Here is a 24,918-nt window from a genome sequence, read left to right on the forward strand (position 1 = left end):
AACAACTCAAGAAGTCTTGAGGGAAGATTCCACACATTTATTTCATGCAAGAAAAAAGGTAAACTGATGCTATCCTTCTCCAGCATTAGCTGGAGTTATTCTGCTCAAGGTAGCTAATCTCAGTTGAGAGCAGTTACACAGGGAAACTGTAAAAAACAGTAAATGGCATTCAAGCACACAAAATGATTGCACGTAGATTAACAGCCCAGGCAGTGTGCTAAAGGTTGTAGTTACATTACCAAGCAGCGTGCCACAGTAAGAGTGGATCTGTACAGTGAAAGGGTCGGTGCTGAGGACCCGGCATCCACCTGCACACTTTCCGGCGGGATTTCTTTTGGACTAACCTACATTAGTGTGATCCTGTGGACTGAATACTCATTAGCTCTTTGAGTGTATTACGTAACGTCCTGAAACAGCTTTAGTTTCAACCCAAAGGTCTGCTATTCACAGGCTCCAAGAACACCTTGAAGTACGAACTGAACCACAGCTTCAACAGCATAACCCTAATCCAAACGGAAACGATCATGTACATGCACCCAATACTGGTCTGCACCCGAATCCCTGCTGCTTTATTATTTAAAGCAGGCAGCACAGACGCACTTCTGACAGGCCCCAAAACCTTAAATCTAAAGCACTGTTTAATCTGCACCAGTGACTTGTGTGTGTTGGGTTGAGGGCAAGGGCAAAACCTGAGTTACAGCCTGAGCTGGCACTGCAGCGGAGACAAAGCCTTCGTCCATTATACATGAATACCAGGAATAGTTACGGAAAAGCACGTTTTACATGGGGGTTAATTCTCTTACAAGACTGACAGGAGCCTTTGGGAATAGTTTATGTTGAGCTAATGGAGTACGTGAGGGAGTTGTACTGAACCAGAAATTACCATCTCTGGTGAAGCGATGGCTACATTCTTGAAGACCAAGCTGTTAGTAAAAATTGTACAAATAATTCAAAAGAGAAGCTCTTCTGGAGGAGAGGAGTAGTTTTCAAAATAACAGGAGCTACCACAGAGCTGATCGGTAAAAGTACCTTTGAGAAAGGCCAGGCTACTTTTGAAATTCCCCTTTCATGGGACCTCTTGAACGTACTTCTTGTGGCAGCATAGGAAATGCACACTCTCAGATGCAGTTCGGTTTGCAAATCAGCCTTAACTATCTAGTGAATAAACCTCATCCCTTCTGGTGGAGAGTTACTGCATTTATGCTGGAAGGAATACAGGAGGCACTGATGCAACCAGTCCCACCTGAGGAACAGTTTAGGAATCTTCTTTCCCCTGCTCCTTTCTCGGTCACTGTCTCCAGAGGAGACTAAGCCCTTCTTGTCTCCAGGATCATCTGTTACTTACACTCACTTTTTGCCTTTGCACTGAAAAGTGTAATGAATCTTCAAGTGCTCAGTGAAAACAGATACAAGCCTACATATCAAATGATACCAGTCACTGACTATAACAGCTTGCAGAAACACCTAAAATGTGGAGGCACACCAGGCGCACAAGCAGATGGAAGATGCATGGGGCCAGACCGAACCTGCCGCGAGCACACAGCTAACCGGTGGATCGCACGGGGGTCTTGAGGAAGTGCCACATGAGAGCAGGGCTACTGGTCCAGGATGGAGAGACACCAGTGCAGCTGGGAACAGGGCACTCGGCAGCCCTGGAACTGGTGTTAACGGCAAGAAGTGGCCCGTGGTGCTACCCCACCCAGTAGACCAGGAAGCCGAGAAGGATATATACCTTTTTGTAATTATACATAGTAGAGGAAACTAAGGAGATACTTTAATTAGCATTTGCAAGAGGTTACTTGCAATTTCTGAGCTCACTCAATCCAACCTCTGATCTGCAACTTTCAGAGACTGAGAACTGTTTTTTCTCATCATTCCATTTCTTTTAGTAGTGAAATATTACAAAAGAACCATCTCAAAATGTTATGGCGTTTATAAAGTGCCCGGGCCTTTGCTTAGTTCTGCTACCTCATTGTTCTGGAGTGAGATAAAGTCAGGGGAAGGGTGGATGAGCTAGACTTTGCCCTTTGCAGAGTTAATAATGAAATCAAAAAGCCACGACTCAAAGCCTTAGGCTACCTGCTTACAGTCCATTCCCATCTCTTCTAAAACCTCACAAAGCCATACGCAGCACTTAAACAGCTTATTATTACATACAAATAAACTCCAAATTGTTGCATAAATGACAATCTGCTCAGGTACAGATGGTTTTAACAGTTATTTTTATACTCTCTGTTATTAAGTTAAAAAAATGAATACTGAGCACCCAGTCAGATCATTGAATCAGTACATGGTACAGCAGATCCCACTGAGGCAGAAGAAAAAAGACACTTTCCTGCCGAACAGACAAATGTATACCTGGACATCTACTTTTTCCTTTTTTTAAAGAACTAATTATGCTTGCAGAATAGATGAGAAATACTAACACATTTATAGGTTAGACTGAACAGGCAAGGTCAACTATTTGGCAAGCAAACCTGGACTCCATAGTTTAAAATTTCTAAGCAAGTTTACTAATAGAGGAGCAGAAATACCTTATTCCATGTCCCATATAATGCCAGACAAATTCTTGGCAGATACTGTTTTGTATTTTTGTGTTATCTAAGTCAATATAAAACTGTGAAGGCTTAATTTTAACAAAGACATTTTGAATAATTTTTGGCATATTTCCTTTTCAAAGTTGTCTTGAAAAGCTGATTAACTTTCTTCAAAACAATAAAAATTTTATAAAAAATAAGATCTATAGAGAAAATGAATGTAATTCATCTAAGACTGCAAAAGGCAGAATGGGATGAAGAGCTAGCAAATGTTAAAATATCCACAGTACATTTGGAAAGAAAGTACCCAATGGACTCTAATAATCTGCATGACAATTTTTATATAATCATGATATATTTTTTGCATATAATAATAATAATCCATTTTTCATATATTTCATTAAGACATGAAATATAATACCTAATTCTTACATAAGATGTCCCTCCTCCCTACAGATGTTGTCTCTCTTCAATCATCACAGCTAAAATAAAGCTTCTAGCTCTTTCTTTCAAAGCAGTTAAGGAAAATCAGTCCCATTTTTTCCTGTTTTACAGCCAGGAAAACTAGACTTGCAGAAGTACAGTGATTCGCCCAGGAATGCCCATTTCTCTTCTGACTTTAATTCCAAAAGCAAGGCATTTGAAGTAAGAGCGCTCTCAAAGTATGTGAGCACATTTTTCATTGCAAAGACTGAATTCAACTAATTAGGTCAAACTATTATGCTTAAAGATTATGTCCAACCCACTTGTTTAATACTTTCATTAATCTCTGGAGTAAGAACAAGAAAGAACAGTTATTCTTTAAATACAATTCCAGATAACACTGTGTGGGCTTGTGCAGCGTGATCGTGAACAAGTCCTGTAGTGTTGAAAGAATTCAGGGCAAATACCAAGAAAAATACATGTACTCACTCTGTAGCAGCCAACAAAATGCAGCTGTGTATTGTTAAATACAATCAGTGAAACAAAAGTGGCATGCTCGTAACAGCGGTAACTGCGTGGCTTAGTGAAAGAGTCCACTCTTATGCAGGAGCATTTAATGTTTTCTTCTCACACTCCCATCTGCACTTAAACTGGAGGATCCCAAAGTCCCTTCATCTGATCTCCACACCAGCGTTTTGAGGCCATTACATCAGACAGGTTTGCAAATAGCTTCAAATCAGTTTGGACACGCTCCAGTATGGCAGTAGCCCAAGTTGATAGAAACTATATTCAAGCACAGTTTTACAGGGATTTTATTCAAAGGCGAGTGTCTTGCCCATCACTGCATCTGTGGTTTGCATAGCCTTGGTACACTCGCACAATCAGCATGGTAGCATCTTCCCACCGCTTTGCAAAAGTATCACTATGTATGATGCAAAGTATTAGAACATGAAATAAACTATTTGGCTAATTTGCATGAGAGACTGGAACTTGAAATATGAAGTGAGAAAATTATCATTTAACTAGGGTAAAAAAATTTCAGGAAACAACAATGAATAACAGTAGGTATCCAAAGGCTGAAAAGGGTATCAGCAGAAAAGAGAAAGACTGGTTGCTCATTGGCTTACTCCTTTCCATACATTACTCTCACTAGAGAGTAGTAACAACATATATTTATAGGAGATAAAATATCTGGTTTAAGTGGAGGGAAGGGGAAGGGGAGACGAGAGGAGAAGAAGGATAAAAAGTGAGCCTCTGTATTTTAAAACTCCCTTCTGGGCCCAGCTTCTGTTGCTCAAATCTCCTATGAGGTTCTGGCTACTTTCACCCCTTCCATCTTCCTGTCTTTAAAAAGAGAAACGTTCTTTATTGTCGTCACTCAGCCCATTACTGTGGGCTTAGACAAATCCAATTGTTTCATGTCTTTATTTGCATCAGAATTTAGAAAAGCTCAGAAATAAACCACATCAAAACCACAGCCTAAAATACAAAAGAAATGTTTCTCAGTACTTTGGTATGTTAAGTTACATGAATTCAAGGACCGCAATGAACACCACTGATTCAAGCCCCAGTTAGTACCAAAAGATGCTATACAAACTCTGTAACCACAGAGTTTGGGAAAACACCAGCTTGAAATAGGCCTGTTTCCCCAATACAGCATCTTTCTAAACACATGGCCAAACATACGACACTGCTGTACATTGATGAGTCGCTGTGTAATGGTATAGGATGAGCTCCACATGTCCCTTTTCACTGAAATTCAGCATTTGCTGTTTGGTTTTCCTGATCACTTTTGATTGGAATTTTTTTTAAAAAAAAAACAAACAGCAATCTGCTAGTAATGAATGAACTTGCACTTTGTCTTCCTGGACAAAAAATGCAAACTAAGTGCTGAGGCAGAATAACTTCTGTGCTGAAAACTTAAATTATAAATTACCCTCCATCGATGCAACAGTCACCTGAAAGCTGATGCTAAAACCGAAGAACAGTTCCACTTTTAAGCAGAACTTTTTGAGCCATTCAAAAGTACCAAGTATACAAACAGCTAGAAATCAGCTATAGTTTTCAAGAGAAAAAACAAGCACTGAGCAATGAGATAACTAGAAATCTAATTCCAGTGAGGTATTTCAGGAGTATTTTCTGATCTATAACTTACCTCTTTGAATTTATGAGCAAGCTTGCTGGTGTCCACATCACTGGGGGAGAACATGTCATCATTTTCAGGAAGATCAAACACTTCAATAGCCATGTCACCTCCTGGAAGGACAGGTCCCATGTCTTCATCTTCTTCATCTGTAGCATATTCCCCTGTCTTAATTTTATAGCATTTAAGAAATTCCTGTTATCCTCTTATTAGGCAGAGACTGTTCAAAGAGTAATTAAGCTACTGTGCAAACCCAGCATACTGCATACAAAGAAGTTTATCTTCTTCTTTAGCTATAATCCCAGTACTTATGAATTCTAACAGATAAAATACACCTCCACATTAGTATTTCAGAACATTAAGAGAGAGTGGAAAACAGTGTCTTAAGCACTAAGAATTTAGTGCTTAAGCATTACTGGCTCTATATTTCAATGGTTTTCATCCTTTTCCAGCCGAAGCCTCTTTTCCATAGGAAGATCTCTCCAAATTTATCTCAGATTTAACAAGGAATCTTTTCCAAACAGAAATAAAAGCAGAATAGGACCGACAGGATCTTGATTAGTCTTTTGTAAGCCATCTGGAGGAAGTAATTCTCCAGTGATATTCCATGTTGAATTTGAAAATCCATTGGTTTTTTCCTTATGAACAAATTAACAATAGAAAAGTCACACCCACACAGAAAGATAACAGCAGGAAAAAGAAACTCAGTGAGTGTCATGGGCAAGTTCAGAGACTGAAGTCCGAGTTTACTGAATTTTCACCCTGAATAAGGAGCTGCTTCTAGCTAGTTTTAAACAGAAAATGTGTGTGTTTCTTGGGCTTGTAAACCATGAGATGTGAACAATTTGCTGACAAAACAGAGTTTTAAAAAATCATAAGCTACAATCAGTATCTCAAGATTAAACAAAATAAACAATAATATTGAAAAGAAAAAGCTTGCAATATTAAACCCCAAACTGCCTAGACAATCTTTTGCACATACACCTGTGCTCATCTCTCCCCACGCACTTCACTTCAGTAGGGTTCTCTCTGGAAGCCGGAGTACATTGCGTATGGATCACAAATAGCCTGCTGGCTATGCAAATGACTACGCAAACATGTTATAAAGCAAACAACTTCCCTTGGGGCCACATCTGGATTTATAAAGCTTGGGACTCAATAAATACATGGAAAAGGAAGGGCGGGGGAAGGGGTGCAGTCCTTCTCATATTTGTACAGTAATAACACCAAAATTTTGACGGAACTACTCAAGTTTTTGTTCATGAGCTTTCAGTTCCTGAAATGAAGGCACAGAACGATATTCCCAGTAGTGCTAGGATTATCTATTAGTGTCATTTTTTGTCAAAAGAACTTTTTAAAACAAAAGGTAACAACTCAGATGTCCAAACAACAGCTCAAATCTCAGCCTCCTACCTTAATTTAGTTTCCCAGCTGTTGTTTAGGCTTATGTAAATCTCAATTAAAAAGCAGTGCATGGAAGCACGTTAAGTCTAGGTGCACAAGTACACAGAGACCAGAAAAGATGTATGTATGCGTCCAACAACAGGGTGATCTATTTGCAATAAAACATCACCATTTCTTGGATAAATAGCACACAGAATCATAGAACTGTTTGGATTCGAAGGGACCTTTAAAGATCATGAAAAATCTATATTCTCCTTTTTTAAAACCACTAAAGTTTTAAGAAACAAAGCAAGCCAAAACACACAGAAAGCACAGAATGATTTGGTAAAATCTTCTGATGTTAAAAGAACTATCAAAAAGAAGGTAAGTCACCAACATGCACAACCCATCCCATCCGTACTTTAAATGTCAATGTTAATGTGAGCCACTTCTTAGGAGAGCTCGCTCTGTCTCTAGAAATAGTTACATATTCTCCAATGAAATAAACAGTAACCATTTATTTTACATACTTTATATGTACTAAGAGTAAGAATCTCAGCAGTCCTCAACAAAAGAAGTTAACAGCTGGTTTTGCTTCTTTTTTCCTTATTTAAAACAGAAGCAAAGAACACACAATCCATCTCACTGGAGTTTTCAGGCATGTTACCATTACAGCTAAACAGAACAACACCTGAAATTAAATTTATCATTCTGTATGTCTAGATCTCACACAAAATCTTCTGTTACGCTACACTTGTAGTAACTTCGGCTTCTGTTTTATTTCCCACGGCTATGTGCAGTTACTGTCTAAACAGAAAATTAGGCTGCTAACTCTCCTGGCTTTTTCCAGGAGGATGTAACACCACCTTCACACACCATCAGGGCAGCGATAAGTGGAACAACTAACTCTAAAATCCCAGCGAGATTTCAATGAAATGAATTATTGTGGGGACAAAATACTAACACAATCCATGTACTGTCAATTTTGCAGTCTTTATCCCTGAAAAATCTATAAGGTGATACACAACTGTCATTTCTACATGAAAAAAACATCCTAGCAGGTCCATCAGCAGTGGCAAGGAAATCTCTGAAGCATGCAAAGAGGAGGCAGAAACAGGATCGTTAACTAGCAAACTCATGCCCACTTCAAGTAAAATAACAGATCTGGTTCAGCTACATGTGCATTTTAAAGGAATACATTAATTTAATGCAAGATCCTAATTATATATACCAATTTTGGTAAAAGAACAAAATGGATGAGTTTAGTTAAAACTGATTCCTCCAAAGACTTAAACTAAAAAGAAGTACTTCATACAAAAAGAAAAACGAACACATATGAAGGACTAAGTTATACTAGGGAAAAATTCAAGAGCAGGCAATATTCTACTGGCCTCAGGAGCCACAGTGTTTGAAGAGGGACATCAGGCAGTTTAAAATAAACAAAAACGGAAAATCTTGCTTCAAATTGTACATAATGCGTGTGGATGGGCACAGTAATTTTTGCTTCAATTAATGCAAAAAGTAGTCATCAAAGCAAAGCACTGCAGCTTGCTCAGCTAAACAAGACAGCAGGATGACACAAACATTATAGACCACAGACATATATGGGGCTTTTGCTTTCGTCTTCAAAAGAAAGGGATCCGATCTTATGATCACATGAAACACAAATTACAGGTTCAAAAGAACAGATGTGTGCTTTAAGGAAATATATGTCTTAAACTACATGAAACAAACTTTCCCTGAAAAAAATTATCTCTGCTGACTTCTGTTTCACATGAAACTACCAGAAGGTTGTTCAGATACCGCGCTGGTAAGCTAGAATGGGAAATTCAGTGTTTTACAGGAAGCAGCAAGGCACAGACAAAAGTTATTTTACTTCAAAATAACAAAGCCTTGTAAGGTAACAGTTGTTGTAGCGGCCTCAGGTTTCTTGCCATACATTTTGTTTTCTTAGCTGACAAGAACAATAATATTTATTTACTCTGTAGTCAATGAAAACTTACATGCTCTTGAATGAAAATCTTGGACTCTTCAGTCTGTATTGGTGAGCAAACTTCATCCATGCAAAAGACCTATTTCTCATTTCAGTAGCACATAGGGCTTAAGCTTATCCCATCCACAGCAATAGCTGCTGCTATTAGCCATTCAGTTTTGCTATATGTTATCACAGCTAATAGCTTTAAATTATCTTTATAAACATGAACTTCAATTTCCCACTTTAAAAGGGAAAATGTGTTACTCACATCGTTTAACTGCCTTGTACATTCTTGAAATAGGCTTAACACTCCCAAGCAGAAAGAAGGAGCAGCAGCACCAGCCAGGATAATGTAGACAGCCCTGACCCAAATCACCATAACACGGGCTGCATCAAGCTAAATCTTTTGTTTCTGCTGAAACTCGCCCACAATCAGGGAACACTTTGTGAAGAACTATAAAAATAACTCAAGCCCACCTCCTCATTTGATTTTTTGGATGACTTAAAAGCGAAGAAAAATATAATGGTACAGTATCAATCATGGTTAATGGTTAGACTTGATGATCTTGAAGGTCTTTTCCAACCGAAATGATTCTATGATTCTATGATCTCTTTTACAGGAGTGCTTCATATTAACAATGTTGGAAAAAACGTACTCTCTGAAAGATCTTGTTTAATGAATGTATTCTTTGGGTGTTAGACACTCAAGCACATTGCAACATTTTTCTTTTCGTGTGTGTCAAGATTTTCTTCAATGGTTCTAATGTTGCTTTGCTCTCAGAATGTCGTGATAAATGAGAATTAAAAATGAAAAAATATTCAAATGATCATTAGTGATATTAAAATACATTTAAACATCACTTGCATAAAACTATTTGTCCACAGCCACAGAGGAAATAGAATTCTGCAATATGTTATTAATTTCACACCCTGCATCACCATATGCAGCCTTCAGGGGAACAGGTCATGTGCTTTACGTGACTTTCGCCTTTCACTGTAGAATACGAAGAAGATAATACCATGTTCAAGTCAAAATTCCAGGAAATGGCAGAATTTGACTAAAATGTGCACAGAACACTGTGTTAACACAGGGAAGTCAAAAGGTTTCAGTCAAGGATACAGACTCAGGTCATACTTAACACACTAAGAAGGAAATACAAAGACTGCCTGCTTCAAAGCCTTGTTTTGTTTTCTGACAGGATACAACAAATTAAAAGGATGTCAGATTTTAGGAAGCTAGAGGAACTGGTGATGAGTAAACTCTGCAGCAGGCTATCTACAGGCAGCACCTGAACAACATACTCTCCCAGCTTTATCGTAGTTAGCACAGGCCCATTGGGACATGCCAACACTGCCTATCTGCTTGGCTCACGGGAACTTAACAACATATTGTGAGTTGTTGCACGTTTATCCTGCTTGTCTTTGCATGGACCCCATTGTGGGCATCCTTTTTCTTTTACTGCTCGTCAGTTCTGCACAAGGTTTTTGTGTTTCCATGCAGAGACTTAAATGAAGGAGCACCTGAAAGCATCCTGCAACTCTGTGACGACCTGCAGCCCATGATAACAGCAGATTCTGAAGTGCAGGGATGCAGGGCATTTATATAGTAAATGATGTTTCTTTCAGGATTACTTGTGTAGTAAATAATGTATCTTTTGGAAACACTATGTGTACTAGTGCGAATCTTCCCCAACAAATAACTGTCATGTAACATTCCCGCAAGGCAATGGAATGAGAAGTTACAGCAGGCTAACAATTGTCTCTCTAATTTACCACCTGACTCATGGCCAGTGCTCACTGGCTGGCAGAAGTCAAAATTGTCTCAATAACACTGCTACTTTAAAGAACTCAGATCCTTCTAAAATAGCTAGATGCTGCTTGGGCTGTGAGGAAGAGTGTCCTAAGTTTCAAAACAGAGGAAATCCAGCCAGCTGGTGGCACAGCAAGATAAAACACCAGGACCTGCACATGCCTGGCACATGTTCTCTTCCTGTGATTTGACCAGCTCCACCAAACACAGTCATGTGCAGTGACTCCAGGACTCAAACACAGATCACTGATTTCCTGCTCCGGAAAGCTGATATGTTATTGCTGTCTTTGTGGTATGTCTCTGAGGCTCAAAATTTGGCAGCCTCAATGGTGGGTTGAGTAAAGATCATCTTGTTTATTTATGCAGCATTGTAGCTGGAGATCCATATTTTAAGACCTGTATGAAAATGAATAAGACCGTTTGATAGCTCTGAGACTGAGCAACTCCTGTATAAGCCTGTGCCACCTCAGCACAAAACTCCTTACACTGGTAATTCAAATATTCCTGAACTTCATGCAGTCAGAATCAGCATCACTTTGAGGAAATGGACTTGAAGGGGTAGGGGTTTTTGTACATTTGTGGATATTCATTCAGACAGTGTAAACTGAGATTTTCTTGCCCAAAAGATGCCCTGCTTACCAGAGCCAAAGAATGCAGGGCTGGCAGTGGTGTCTGGCATATAGCAACATAAACCCAGACACATTTACCCTCACAAAGCAAGGTGAGCTCAAAGTAGTAATGCTCGTATTGGACAGTAAATGGAGCAGAAGTGCTTGTGTTGACCAAAAACGTCTTTGAACTTTGTCTAATGTGCATTACATCACAGCTTCCATTGTGTCAACTGCCTGGAAATGGTGCAAGTTACGTGAGTTTACTTGGACAGCATAGTCAAGTCACCAAAAAAAAAAAAAATATATTCAGGATTGCTGCAGGTTCCCAATAAAATCTACTTCTAAGACTGTTAATTAAGAAAGGGAACATTCCTCACTGCATACTTTAGTAACTACACCCCGCCTGTCTATTCTGAGAATAAGGTTTACCACCCCCCTCCCAAATACACGTATGGCATCAAGTAGGAAATGGCTATGATCTTCAATCATCCCAATGTAGTTTTTGAGAACTGAAGTACTGCATTTGTTCTGAAGCCTAATTCCTTCTCCTTCCAAAAGAGATCTTTGATGATACTCTGGATGTCCCCTGGTAGATGTCTTTTCCTGTCTTCTTCCTCCTTTCATCACATCACAAAAAGTATCTGATACCTACTCATCCCTGTCCTCTTTCACTGCTGTGCTGAGAAACACTAGCATGCTCATCAGTACGAAAGCGTCACTGTCAGCATCAGCACAGGAACAATCCCTACTGGAGGCTGAGGTACTACTCAGGATCAGTATTGATCTATATGGTTTTAACATTTTCTTTATTGCCAGATCATGAGTTATGACATCTGTGCGGTGCATGAAGGCAAGCAACACAAATCTTTGAGATTTTTTGCAGGTGGATTCATCCTCTAGGTAAAAGGTGTAATGCATCAATTACTCACATAGGTCTGCTTTCAGCCGCACATCCCTCTATGTGCGAGTACACAGTGAGAAGGTTTTGAACATCAGGCATTTAGGACACACCTCTCCTGCCAATATGAAAGCTATCAGACTATGTTTACCACAAAATGGTATCACAGGTCTTCAAATCCTGACATCTACAGCACACTGCGATGAGTTGTGAGAAGTCTCTTGCTCCAAAGGCTAGAGGGAGTTGTCTCTTTTTTGTTTTTGAGGAGATGATACAGTTCCTTCAAGAAATTGGTCAAGATCTTGAATTTTAATTCTAGACTAAACAGAAGTTAGAAGACTTGCATGTTTCTATAGTTTGAGGAGGGAAAAGAGATGATATGGATTTTCTAGCCTTCATGGTCTCGCACAGGCACACACACATAATGCATCCCCAATACAGATGAGTACAACTTTTATTTATAGGAGTTAAATACACACCTTTGACAGGATTCATTCTAAAACATATTAAAGTATTTTTATTTTTAATATAGTGGAAATTGAAGTAAGTGAAAGCATCACTGGGTCTAGATAGGATTTTTACTTAGTCTTCTGGGACACTTCTTATTGTTCTGACCTATTGCTAGCTTAAGAGTGTGTTTCAAAATCCGAGTGTATCCTGATTTTATCTCAAGAGTATTTTTTTTTCTTTATTTCACTGTTTAGAAGCCTTGTCTCAGTACCTAAAGGAAAACTAAACTGAAATAAATGCATAGCATGAATTCTCTATCTCCCCTTCTCTACCGCCTCCTTCCACTATTGCCTCCTTCCACAAATAAAATAAAAAATCTGGCCCAGGATGAAAAAACACTAATACATGGAGCCTGGCATTTCAAATAACATTATTCAAGATAATGTGAAAGGAAGGTGGTATGCCTGGACTATGTGGAAGCAGTTTGTTACAACAACTGCCTTTTACCTTAACCCAGCAACTAATTTAGGGAGTAACACAGACAGTAGTCTCTGAAAAAGCTCTCATTAATCTTTCCAAGTATCTTGATATTTAGGCATATCAGGAATTTTAAGAGAATGGAAAGAAAATTTGGAAAATTTACTGTATAAAGTTGATTGATAGTTTCAAAACCTTTGTATTGGGACATCAGGCACTAATTGCAAACATCATTACACGCTTCAGACAAGGTAGATTAATTCTCTATCCTGTGGAATATCTGTTCACATAGAAACAAAAAGCAGTGTGTGGAAGGAGGGGTCTTACCTGGAATTTTCAGAAAATTTCTTAATATTCTGAATTAAGAATAACATCAATTCTTCCAGGAAAAAAAAAGGTCTAAAACTTCCTCAAGCCCCTAAAAGTTACAAGGCAACTTTTACCAGTTTTCACAAAAAACTGTTTCAGTGGACAAGCAAACCAACTTTATTCCCTTATTTCAGAAAAGTATACGCCTTCAGAGGAAGAGCAATGATTAGAGAAGCATCGACCAATTTGATATTTGCTCTTCTGGAACAAAACAAATATTTTAAATCCATGTTGAAAAGCTTTTCAGTAACTTTGATCTTCAAATAAGATTCATCATCAAAATCTGTAAAAATCAGCAGCAGAGGTAATGGAGAGGGCCAGAAGCTGACCTCTGAATGACAATTAAAAAGAAGGAATTAAGAATAGAAAACAGAATATTAAAAAACACTGAACAGTGAAATGCTAGACAGTCTGTTACCTCATCATCATCTGCGTCATACTGTGCATAATGCTGCTCCAGCAGCTCTCTCTGGCGGCGTTCTTGTTCTAGAGTTTGGCTAATCAGCTGCGCAACCTCACTCACTTGTCCTGGTTTTTCTCGTCCAATTACAAACCTATACAAAACATTAGTGAAAAAATATTAGTCCTATTATTTTACCAAAGTTCTAGATTTTTAGCTGTGTCTTGTATAGAGGCCAGCCTCTATACATGGCTGTGATTGTTTTAAATGTGTTCTGTGGATAACACTTGCCAGAAGGGCACTGTGTGCAAGACTATTGAGTAATTAGACCATGGCAGTATTTACAGGAGGGGGGAGAAAAGAAGTGACCACGAAAGCCTTCACTCCAAATTTCAGTAAAAGAGATCCTCTGAGTTTGAAATTTATGGACACAGGCCTAGAGTGGAGCCATTATTAAAAAATTTATCATCACTTCCATTTCCTTAAGAGCAATATATTTCCCAGAAGCCTACAAAAGACCAGATGCAGAGTAACAGCACAGACACACTTCTGACAGTTCGTAGTGAAAGGAACATGCACCAGAGCAATTTCTTTCCCCATCTTGACTTAGAAGGTATTTCTGAGCTTTTGTATTTGCCTTCCTCCTGTCTATAACAGTGAATATATTTCCACATTTTTAAATGGCAGACACTATTTCCCTAATTTTAAGCCACATTTAAATCTTTCTTTTATATCATGAACTTCTGTTGCTAAGGAGTGCTTTTCTCCACTGTTAGCTATTGCTGAACACTGGGAGCACATTTCTTTGGTTTAATAAAAGACAAGGGAAGTGCCTCTTTCTTGGTTGAGACTTACAAGACTGCTTCCCAATCTTGCTTTCAGCAACTAAAATTCAGAATTGGCTTGGACTTTAACACTTTTTTTCAGCACAGTGGCATAACTGTAATTAGATATTTTGCTATCTATACTATTAATGATAAACACCCATTATAGAGTACCAACACACTGCAAACTACTAACAAAAGCACAATTTAAAGATGTCAAGCTGAAGGAATATTTTCTTAGCCGTCTAGAAAGACAATTAGGTAATTACAGGTGAAAAAAGTATTATGCAGAGCTGAAAAGCACCATCAGGTGACACTGAGATACTGCATATGGTAAATTATTTGTTTCCACAACATTTGGCTCAAATTATGAATTTAATTTATTATTGGAATGAGAGGTAGAAACATGCATTATATCCCATGTAGGAAAATTATTTTCATTAGTACTGCCTGTCACTGTATCCCATGTAAGAAAATAATTTTCCTTAGTACTGCCTATCACTGTTAAAGTCACTTGGGATTTGGCATCCATGTGTAAGCCAACTTCCCATGAGTGGATGACCCTGAGTCCACTTCCTATGCCAAACAATTTGTCAGACTCTATGAAGTCAGGCACTACAGAAATGAATACAATTTGGAGATTATTTCAACATCATCAAAATATCCAAGTCAGTAATTACTTCCAAAAGGGTAAGAAAGGGGAGAATGAGCGACTCCTTTTGAAATAATGACACAAGGTGCTCTGTAAATGATTTGCAAGACAGTGTCTTAGTTTAAAAACATTTATAGAAAATACAGCAGAAACTAGAACAAAATCAAGGAAATAACATCAGCATTTTAATCCTGATCAAAACAGATCACAGTCTGGCACTCACATCCTACTATTATGAAATATGACATTGGTTCTCAGTAATGATAAAGACCTGGCTGAAAGAAAAAGAATGTTTCTTCATAGCCCCTATACTTCATCTCTTCTGCATACTGACTCATAGTCGGATCCTGTTTCTTCTGCATTTTAATTTTGGAGCCAAGTATTACAAAGACTAAACCAGCCATGTTTTCAGTCTCAGTTGGGAGGAACAATGAACTTTTGATATTACTACATGAAGTAAAAAAGGATTTAACCCGTATTCGCTACATATTTGTCTCCTCTAATGTAAAAACAAATTTAAAAAAATATGGAAAAAAAACCCTTCTATTTTAAACACACATTTTAAGCAACATTATGCATGAGTGTATTATTTATACACAGTAGAGAGAGCATCATGTTTGTAAACATGAGGGAGATCACCGATGTGGTAAATTATGGAACCACACAAAGTGATGCAAGTACCATACTCCTCCCTGCTCTCTGTCTGATAATTCACTGTCCTTGGAAAATAAGAGACTCCAAATACTTCATACAATCATTTTTGTACACTGAAAACCTAGAACAGACAATATGTAATGCATCTGAAGTCTGGTAACTCCTGATTATTTAGGAGTGTTTTTGACACATTAGACTGTAATGTAGTAATATCTTCATACAGACAAACAAGTTTAGGTAGGATGTAAAAATGTAAAAGCTTATCAATGGAATTTTTCTTCTCATGACAAAGCCACTCACAGTTTATAGTGATGTGATTTTCACAGCTTGAATCACATGTCAAAATGAAGTTCCTCAATGATACCTGAGGCTGTTAGATGATACATGAATAAAAGCCTCAAAGCAATGACAAAGTTTAAAGCAAATGTTTTCCAAAATAGAAATAAGCAAGGAATGTTTTATTTTCCTACAATTTACTGCTTTAAAGTGAGATATTTCCAAAATGTCTGAAAACAAATATTTAGAAGCATTCAACCTACAATTGATGTCAGTTCTAGATGAAGAATTGTAAATTTGTAAAATGGAATACTCTGTTGCCAACAATTACAGTTTTCACAAACTAACTCAAACCTTTTGCCATGTTACATTCCATGACCTTAAGAATACCATGCTGCATATAATTATGTTTAACTTGTAACTAAAATAAGCCATAAATTATAAATTTATCATTTAAAGAGAGATGAATAAATATTTCTCCCTTAGAAAACCGTGAAGCAGAGGCAGTTACTAAAATGCTAAGCATGAATTAGATCTTTACGCCTAGAATGGCTTTAAATACAAGAACTATCATAATCTGAAGTGTTTAAATATGAAAAAGAGACATAAGGTTGAGATTCACTGACCAGAAAATTAGTCACTGAACCATAATATGCACACTTCAACGAAGTGGCTAATTATGTATTTCACGTCACTCTGGCTCACCAAAATTAAGTACATGCATTTCAGACTTGATTAATTAGTCTCAAGGGCCAAAAGTATTACAACAAAGAACTATAAATTCTATCAGCAATAATATATTTAAGAAGCTGGTTATGTTTCTGGATATAGTACAAATGAGGGTTTTAAAGCCTTTAAACCTCATCAAGACAATATTCTGCTTAATTATTAAAGCCAGCAACTGTGAAATAAAACCCAGCGAATCTGTGACGCTGTACTACAAGCCATCACGGTACTAAATCTCAGGCCATTATTTCTGATGTCCACAAAAAAGAAAGAGAGAGGAGAGAACATCAGAGAAGCGGGGCATGAACTGACCTTGATATTCACAGTTACACAGAATTTAGCTGAATTACCAGCTGTGAAATATTTTCTTTGGTTGTGGTTAAAATAAACAGGGACAGAGCTAGGCATATAATTAATATTTCACTCTATCTTGGATTTAAGAAGATCTAAAAGAATACATTATCTGGAGAAACTGAAAATTAAACTACAGTAATGGTGGTTAAGAAAAGCACTCTACTGAAATTGGCAGCAACTCTTACATCTCCTGCAATCCAGTTGTGATTTAATGACTTTAAAGCACATCTGATATATGGCTTTCTGTGTATTTCCAGCTTTTATTAAATGAGGGTCTGCAGACCTGTGCTTCTTGAAATAACAAAAAATAATTTATTCATTTTTTTACCAACCATGGGAACCACAAACATTATTATAAGAATTGATTAAATTAAAAAATATTTCCATTTTGAAAAGAACTTTGGTACTAGAAAAATGTGCGAAGGCACCAACTCTGTGACACAAAACTGAAGTTCTGCAGCATGGATTTTTAGTGACAAGAGTTGATGATTTCTCCTGTAAACACTTCAGACATGAAGAGCTCAGTTAAAAATAATTTAGTATGGATTCCTTAAATTCAACAAAAATCAAGTAAGAATACGGCAGACTAATTCTAAGAAATAAAGAATATTTTTTGTGCTGCAACAGGATTCACAATTTTTCCTTCTAACCCTTCCTAAAATATAGTTTCATCAATAAAAATGTACAGCAAATTTCATTGTATTTGGGGGAGTTTTACAGTTGGATTTTAAAAATGGCTTTCCTCTGAGCTTTAAACAAAGCTGCTTCTGCTACCATTTATCTAATTTATTTCAAGATGTCTTCAATTACCTACTCTGGCTGCTTCCATTAGGATAATAGCGATATAATTAATCCAAAGTGCTAAAAGTAGTGTGAACCCTGTAAGAAGGCAGTTTGTTTAGTTACAGCAGCGCAAGCTGGAACTTGTCAGGTTTTCATGAACAAGACCAAGCTCTCTCAAAAGATGGCAGCCTCAAATGCAGAGGTTGCTGACTGGACATCAGGAATTCACAACCTATGAGCTTCCATTACACTTTTTCAGATAAAATGATCTGAAACTTAGTCATAAAGACTCTTTGAATCACTGAATAATTTAGGTTGGAAGGGAGCTCTGGTCCACTCCAACCCCCCCACTTCAAAGCAGGGCCAACTTTGTCATGGCCTTGATCAGTTTTGAATCTCTGTAATGATGGCATGCAACCTGTTCCAATGTTTGAGAAACCTCATAGTACTTTTTTTTTTTTTTTGGTAAAAATACCTAGTCAGAATTTCCCTTGCTGCAACTTCTGTTCATTGCCTGCTGCCTTGTCCCTGTACAAAGGATCTGGGTTCACCCTTTCTACCTCCTGGAAGGTAGCTGAGACAGCAGTAAGATGCCTGCCATCCCATTCTTTTCTTTGGACTGCTTTGGACTGCCCTTGCTTCATAAGGTTTCTGCCAGCTCATTTCTCCAGGCTGCTGAGGTCCCTCCGAAGAGCAGCCCTCTCTGTTAACCTATCTAACCTCATCTGCAAACTTGCTAACTGTGCCTTCTGTCTTATGTCTGTAAATCCACACAGTGCTGCCTTGCACCAGAGACAAGCGTGTGCATAGCAATCTTTAAAGCTGTTAGCTGTAATCAAGAGGAACTGAGGGTGATTGGTAGAAGGAAGTCAACAAGGTTAGCCTGGAGATTAGTGATGGTAGTAACCCAAAACTAATGCAACAAGCGAACAACTCTGCCTGGAGACTAGCACCCAAATTACCTGAGGAAGTAACCACCATCAGCAGATCAAAGGGGCAATGATTGAATGACATTATCTAAGGTCATGTAAGAAACATCTGACAAGGCAACCTGTGTAATGTCTGGTGCAGGATGCTGGCTATGTAAAGCCAGCACAGAAAAGCCAGCTCTGGGGAAGAGCCTCCAAAGACCCTGGAGACAGAGCTGCCAGTAAGCTGAACTATTGGGCAGAAGTTCTGTAGCCTCCATCCTTGTCCCCAGACCCAGGATGATGTAAGCTACGTGCTGTACCCTGAATTTGACCACAGACAGCAGGACTCCAACTTATCAGTGATTTGAGCCAACATGAGTGTCCTTTTGCCCAGTCAGCAGTCAGGACAGATGCATGGGAACACAACTTCCTTGGTGTGACTGTGGCATGAGTTGTAGGTAACATGTAACAGTAATGTGCCAAGAATGAGATGTGTGTGTAGTGTGTGCTATGTGATTTGCTGTTGTTGTTGTTGAAGTTGTGGTTTGTTTAGTATTATTTTTTTATTAGTTAAAAAAAACTATTTTAAGTATTTGAATTAAACAAGGGCTCCTCTATTTCACTTGCAGAACCATACTCATACTGACTGAACAGCTGTCACAGCACACCATGACAAAGTCTGGCATACAGTGCGTGGGCAACAGGCACTAAAGGTTATCAAGAGCCATGAATGAACCCTTGCACTCCAGTGCCATTGCTGCCATGAGGCAATTTGTTGGAGAATGCAGGAAACATGAAGATGTCCCTGCAACAATACCCAGGTCATTAGTCAATCTGTGGAAAAACTGAGGCAAAGCAGTCATTAATTTATCTCAGACTTTTCTGTATCCTTTGCAACAAGGTTTCCTGCCCCACTGAGCAGCACGCCTGGCTCCATGGAGGAGGGGAGAGCAGTAGATGTTGCTTAAATTGACTTTTGCAACGCTTTTGGTATGGTTTCCTCTGGTATCCTTGTATCCTCAAAGATCAAGCAGGTCTCCTGGGCTCTTCTATCCTTCAGGGCAGTAGTCCCACAGAATCCTGCCAAGCGGATCCCTGAACAAGCCAAAATTTGCTCTCCTGAAGTCCAGGGTTGTAATTCTAATATTCATCTTCATTTCTCTCCAGTCCTTAAACTCCATCATTTCATGGTTAATGCTCCTAAAGGTGCCATCAACCTTCACTGAAGAACTGACCAGTTCCAAACTGGTCATAAACCTGTTTGTGAGTAACAGATTTAGCAGACTGCCTCCCTTAGTTGGATCATTGAACACTTGTGTCAAGAAGTTATTTTTGACATATTCCAAATATCTCCTGGACTACTTGCATCAAACCATGCTACCCTTCCAGTAGATGCTGGAGCAGTGTAAGTCCTCTGTAAGTCCCCAATCATAACCTCTGAACTCACTTGTCACTTGTTCCAAAGCAAGGCCTAGGTCACCCTCCCTCCCAACTAGATTATGGAACCTGTTGGCAAACATGCTCTTGCCCTACTTTGTCAGGTGGATCCCTTCTCTGCTCAGCATTTTTCATTCCTCCAAGAAGGTCTAAAAATCCCAGTGCCTCCCCTGCAACATCAGCTGCACAGCCAGGGGCTGTTCTGCATCTGATCCTACCTGCCTGGCGTGATCAAGAATACCTCTTATGCCCTTCCACCCCAGCCCCCAGAGCCTTGTGACACAGAATCACAGAATCATAGAACAGTTTGGGTTGGAAGGGACCTTTAAAGGTCATCTAGTCCAACCCCCCTGCAATAACCAGAGACATCTTCAACTAGATGAGGTTGCTCAGAGCCCCGTCCAACCTGGCCTTGAATGTTTTCAGGGATGGGGCATCTACCACCTCTCTGGGCAACCTGTGCCAGTGTTTCACCACCCTCATTGTAAAATTTTCTTCCTACTATCTAATCTAAATCTACCGTCTTTTAGTTTAAAACCATTCCCCCTTGTCCTATCACAACAGGCCCTGCTTAAAAGTTTGCCCCTACCTTTCTTATAAGCCCCCTTTAAGTACTGAAAGGCCACAATAAGGTCTCCCCAGAGCCTTCTCTTCTCCAGGCTGAACAAACCCAACTCAATTAAAATTTACAGGCTTCCCTTGATCAGGCAGGCTTTAGTAGACACCAACCACAAGGTTCCCTTTGTTGCCTTGATTTCTAATTCTTACCCATAAGCTTTCAACCTGCCCATGGCTATTCGTCAGAGACATACTCAAGGTCTTCCTCAGCAGTACCAATGGTGCTGGTGGATGAGCAGCAAAGTAATAGCTTAAGCGCCAGAAGAGCTTCAGCAGTCTCTCCACAGCAGCTTGGATACAAGCCCCTGATAACCTATGCTACTATCAACACTAAATGGATATCAAGTCAGGCAATTAGGAAGTCATGTAAAAACCCCCCACACCAATATTAATTCACTTAGATTAATTATTCCCACAGAAATCAATTCTAGTCTAGGGCCTCACTGACACATAAGCTTTATTCAAGAGTACTTCAAAATTAGCCAAGGGATTCAATGTTTTGGCACCTCTCCAGGTTCTAGTCCTTACATTGCTCTGCTCTTCTAAGAGTGCAGGTAGAGAATCTCTTCCATCTCTTCCAGACAGACTGACAGTATCCCAACACAGTGCTTGCATAAAAGGTTTCCTAATACACAATGATCATTTAATCAGCATTCTCTATAGCACCACACAATTCTTACGGGAATGGCCAGCTCAAAGAAACACCTATGCTTTAAATCTATGCTTTAACATATCTGAATGCAAGTGAAGGACATACATCAGCTCTGTTCAAAAGGTACAAGTGCTACCTGGGAATGCTTCTAAAACCTGACTGCATTCTGAGGCGAGACCTGCCTTCCCTCACCCTCACCCTCACCCTTGCTGGCATCCATGGGAAGGAAATCCAGGAAGAAAATACAGATGGGTCACAAGTAAGCTGCTGAGTTCAGACCGTGTCCTTAATCTGGATGATTAGGTGATCCAGATTCTAGGCAAGCTGGACCACCCTCACAGCACAGTCCAGGGATAGATAAATGCTCCTACAGCATCATCCCTGTGGCTTGGTGAGCTATCCTGAAAGGATAAACGGTGGGTATTTCTGCCCAGCTGTCAAATTGTTGTATCGCATTAATCAAGGTGCACCAAAACTGGGTGGGAGCTTCTGCAACACAGTATCTTGGACTTTGAAAGAGTAAAAAAAATTAGCTAAATCATATCATTTATGATGATATTTCAGTTGCAGGGGTAGGAGTTTGTGTTTAGATCCAACCAACTGAGGATGAAGCAATTCAAAACCTGTCAAGTTGTTCCTTTTTCCAGGAAAGGAAAAGCAAAGCCACTCCTAATGAAATGCAGCCCCACTGAATCTTATTAATTCATGTTACACTTAATTTTAAAAACAATGCTCTAGACGTCTAGCAAAATGGTTTATAATTAGCCAAAATCTTTTAAATGAAGATTTCTCTATATATTTCACGCTCAAACATATAATTTCCTGTCCAAATGTGCAAATAATTTGAGAAATAACTTGCCATAAAATTCAAATTAGCAAGATCTCAGGACATAGGGGCTACGTTTATGCCAGTAAATTAAACAGTGCCAGGGAATGCTCCCAAGCACTAGTAATTGATCATCTACACCATTAAATCACTGAAACAGTCTCACTGGAACGATTTGGCCCAAGTTAACTAATATTCTACCAAATAATACCGAGACACAGTCCAGGAGTTAGCAAAGGCTATGAGTTAGCTTGGATGTTCCAGCAGGCAATTTGGATATGGCCAACCCACTCTGAAAGGTAAGAAAGTTTAATGTTATGAGCACCAACCACTCTGGTGCCAGCTGGCCTCAGTGCTGAAGAACAGCCCAAGGCACAGTTCATCCACTACAACAGGCACAGTCAAGGAATATAAACCAGCAAAGCAGTGATGAATGCAGTCTTACCTCACCGGTGCTAAGTGGTCACAGTACTCATGAGTAATTTTTCACATTGTTCAGCATGCTACTCCTGGTGGTCTTACAGAATGATTACCAGCGCATGTGTAGGAGTTCTTTGCAGAGATGAGGAAGAAAACAGCTCATATCATGGAATCTCTCAGTATAACCATAGTGGAATAAACAGGAGAAATTTACACTATTTTGGCACTACAAGGCACCATGAATGTAGTTTCTGTGGGTCCATGATTCAGGTTTATCAAAGAAGCAGAAAGTGCACGAAGCACACATGGCTTCTTAAGCAGCCCTTCATGATGTCCCAGCTCAGCAATCAGCATCACAGAGCAAAGGGCTTTTCTTTCCTCTTGTTTTTCTCCCCTCAGCTCTGGCACTTGGATTCAAGGAAAAAGAAACAGACAAGGAAAGGAGGAACAAAACCATCACCCCCAGCCAGAAAAAAGACAACATAATCCAGCTCTCTGAATCGGACATGGAGTGTGGTATCTTTTGCTTTTGGGTCCTGTCTCATTACCCAGGACTGAGAAGCAGTACAAATCTCTCCTGGCTCTTCCGCAACGTGGATCTACAGTATGGAGAATGCCTGGAAATGTATAAAGGACACAGCTGTTTAATAGGATAAAAGCACAGGTAGGGGAAGTAAGAAGGAGCAGGAGAAAACCTGTACAGGCATGCGCACTAGAAGAAGAGATGATTATCTAGGGGAAGGAGTCACAAAAATAGAGCAATGCTGCTCACTGTTACTGTGAGCAAACAGCATTCCCACGGGGGTATACTGCTGCTGGCTAGATCCTGTGGTTGACTTCATCTGTCCTCCATAGTGTCTTACTTAGTGCTTGCAAAGACACGACTGTATAAATTAGCTTTCCAGATGTTGTGATGTTAAACAAAACTAAAAGCAAGCATGCAAATACTATTTTCTGAGACAGTATATTTTCCAGAAAAAAATCAGCTCAAGATGGGGTGAGGAATTAGCTGAAGAAGGAATAAATGACATCTCAAGTTGGTGTTAATTAAGAAGCTAGTATTTTCACTTTTTGCCCTTTAACTACTCCTTGTATAAGAGCCATCTAAAAGAAAAGTAAAATCTTCTTTTTTGTCTGAAAGATTGCATTTGCAGTATAGTAAGAGAGAAAGAAATTAGGCTGTGAACTAGAAGTGGAAGTTGAGACAAAGCCCTGCTTTGAATTAAAACCATCCAGATAAGAAAAAACAAAAAAATGGTAATAAATGATTCTTTATTAGAACAGAGAGTAGTTAATAGTGGAAAGCCCCAGGGTTTGATAGTTACACTGCTATTGTTAGAACCTACTCTTCAATGATCTAGAAAATTAATTAAACATGGTGAAATTTGCTAACTAATTATTTAGATTCTTTATTAAGATGGAAGACCTTGACGCATTTCAGCAGAACTTAATTAAACAAAAACTGGTAAACTCATTGGTAGGTTAGAATTAATACAATTAATTACTTTTAACGTGGTGCAAATCATGAGAAACCAAACAGGTTTTGCACAGGTTCTGAATGGTTCCCTGAAAACTCAAGAACTGACTCAGAAAGCACCATGAGAGCATCTACTCAGTGCCTAGCAACAGTTTGGAAAGCTAAGAAAATGCTTAGTCACATTCATACGACAGGATATGGAAGGAGGACATGGAATTTAAAATTCGCCTCTCCAGTAAAACACTGAGTTTGTTTAACTCCCCTAAAAGAAAGCTTTCAGAGGAAAGCAATAATGATAAAAGCATGCAATCAGCATACGAAGGACTGGGATTTTCTGATGACTCTCTCTCATGCAAGACCCTTTCTACTTATCAATGCAGTAAGTCTTCCCAGGACCATGTCCTCCTTTCCTGGGACCCCACTTTTCCCAGAGATGCATGGGCACAAATCTTTGTATCCAGTGAGGCAGAGAAGTGCAGTCCCCACTGAAAGCTCACATATTGTTCCTAGAAGGGACAGAGACTAGGTAAGTATGGTAGAAGGACAAACTTTTCTCCATAAAACAACTAGATTTTCTCTCTTGTGGGTGTGTTCAAGAAAAAATAAAATTCCCTGGAGGCATACAACTCTCCAAGTGACCTTTCTCTGGTGAAGACATTAGGGTCCCCTAGCACCCTTTCATTATGATGAAGAACAGGGGGAAAGAGTGGGGTCACAGAGGCTCAACGTCACCCAAGCAACTTCAGATCTGGTACTCAGCACCACAGTCCATGAGAAGACTGCAAACAAAATAACATAGGAGAAGCTCCGTGACAGGATAGGATTCCCACTG

The 24,918-nt window shown here is 39.1% G+C and overlaps 1 protein-coding gene across 6 annotated transcripts in view; it reads right to left on the bottom strand.

Moving 5' to 3' along the window:
• The window catches only part of PPP1R9A (protein phosphatase 1 regulatory subunit 9A), a 149,715-nt gene that overhangs the window by 34,226 nt on the left and 90,571 nt on the right, over positions 1 to 24,918 (bottom strand). For all 6 annotated transcript variants that reach the window (XM_052801729.1, XM_052801745.1, XM_052801723.1 and 3 more), the window contains exons 6-7: positions 13,495 to 13,630; positions 5,116 to 5,271 (exon numbers count right to left, since the gene is read on the bottom strand). In XM_052801729.1, the coding sequence (XP_052657689.1) occupies positions 5,116 to 5,271; positions 13,495 to 13,630 (292 nt within the window). The remainder of the gene's footprint in view (positions 1 to 5,115; positions 5,272 to 13,494; positions 13,631 to 24,918) is intronic.

The sequence above is a fragment of the Harpia harpyja genome, chromosome 1 (genome assembly GCF_026419915.1).
Source record: "Harpia harpyja isolate bHarHar1 chromosome 1, bHarHar1 primary haplotype, whole genome shotgun sequence".
Taxonomy (NCBI): Eukaryota; Metazoa; Chordata; class Aves; order Accipitriformes; family Accipitridae; genus Harpia; species Harpia harpyja.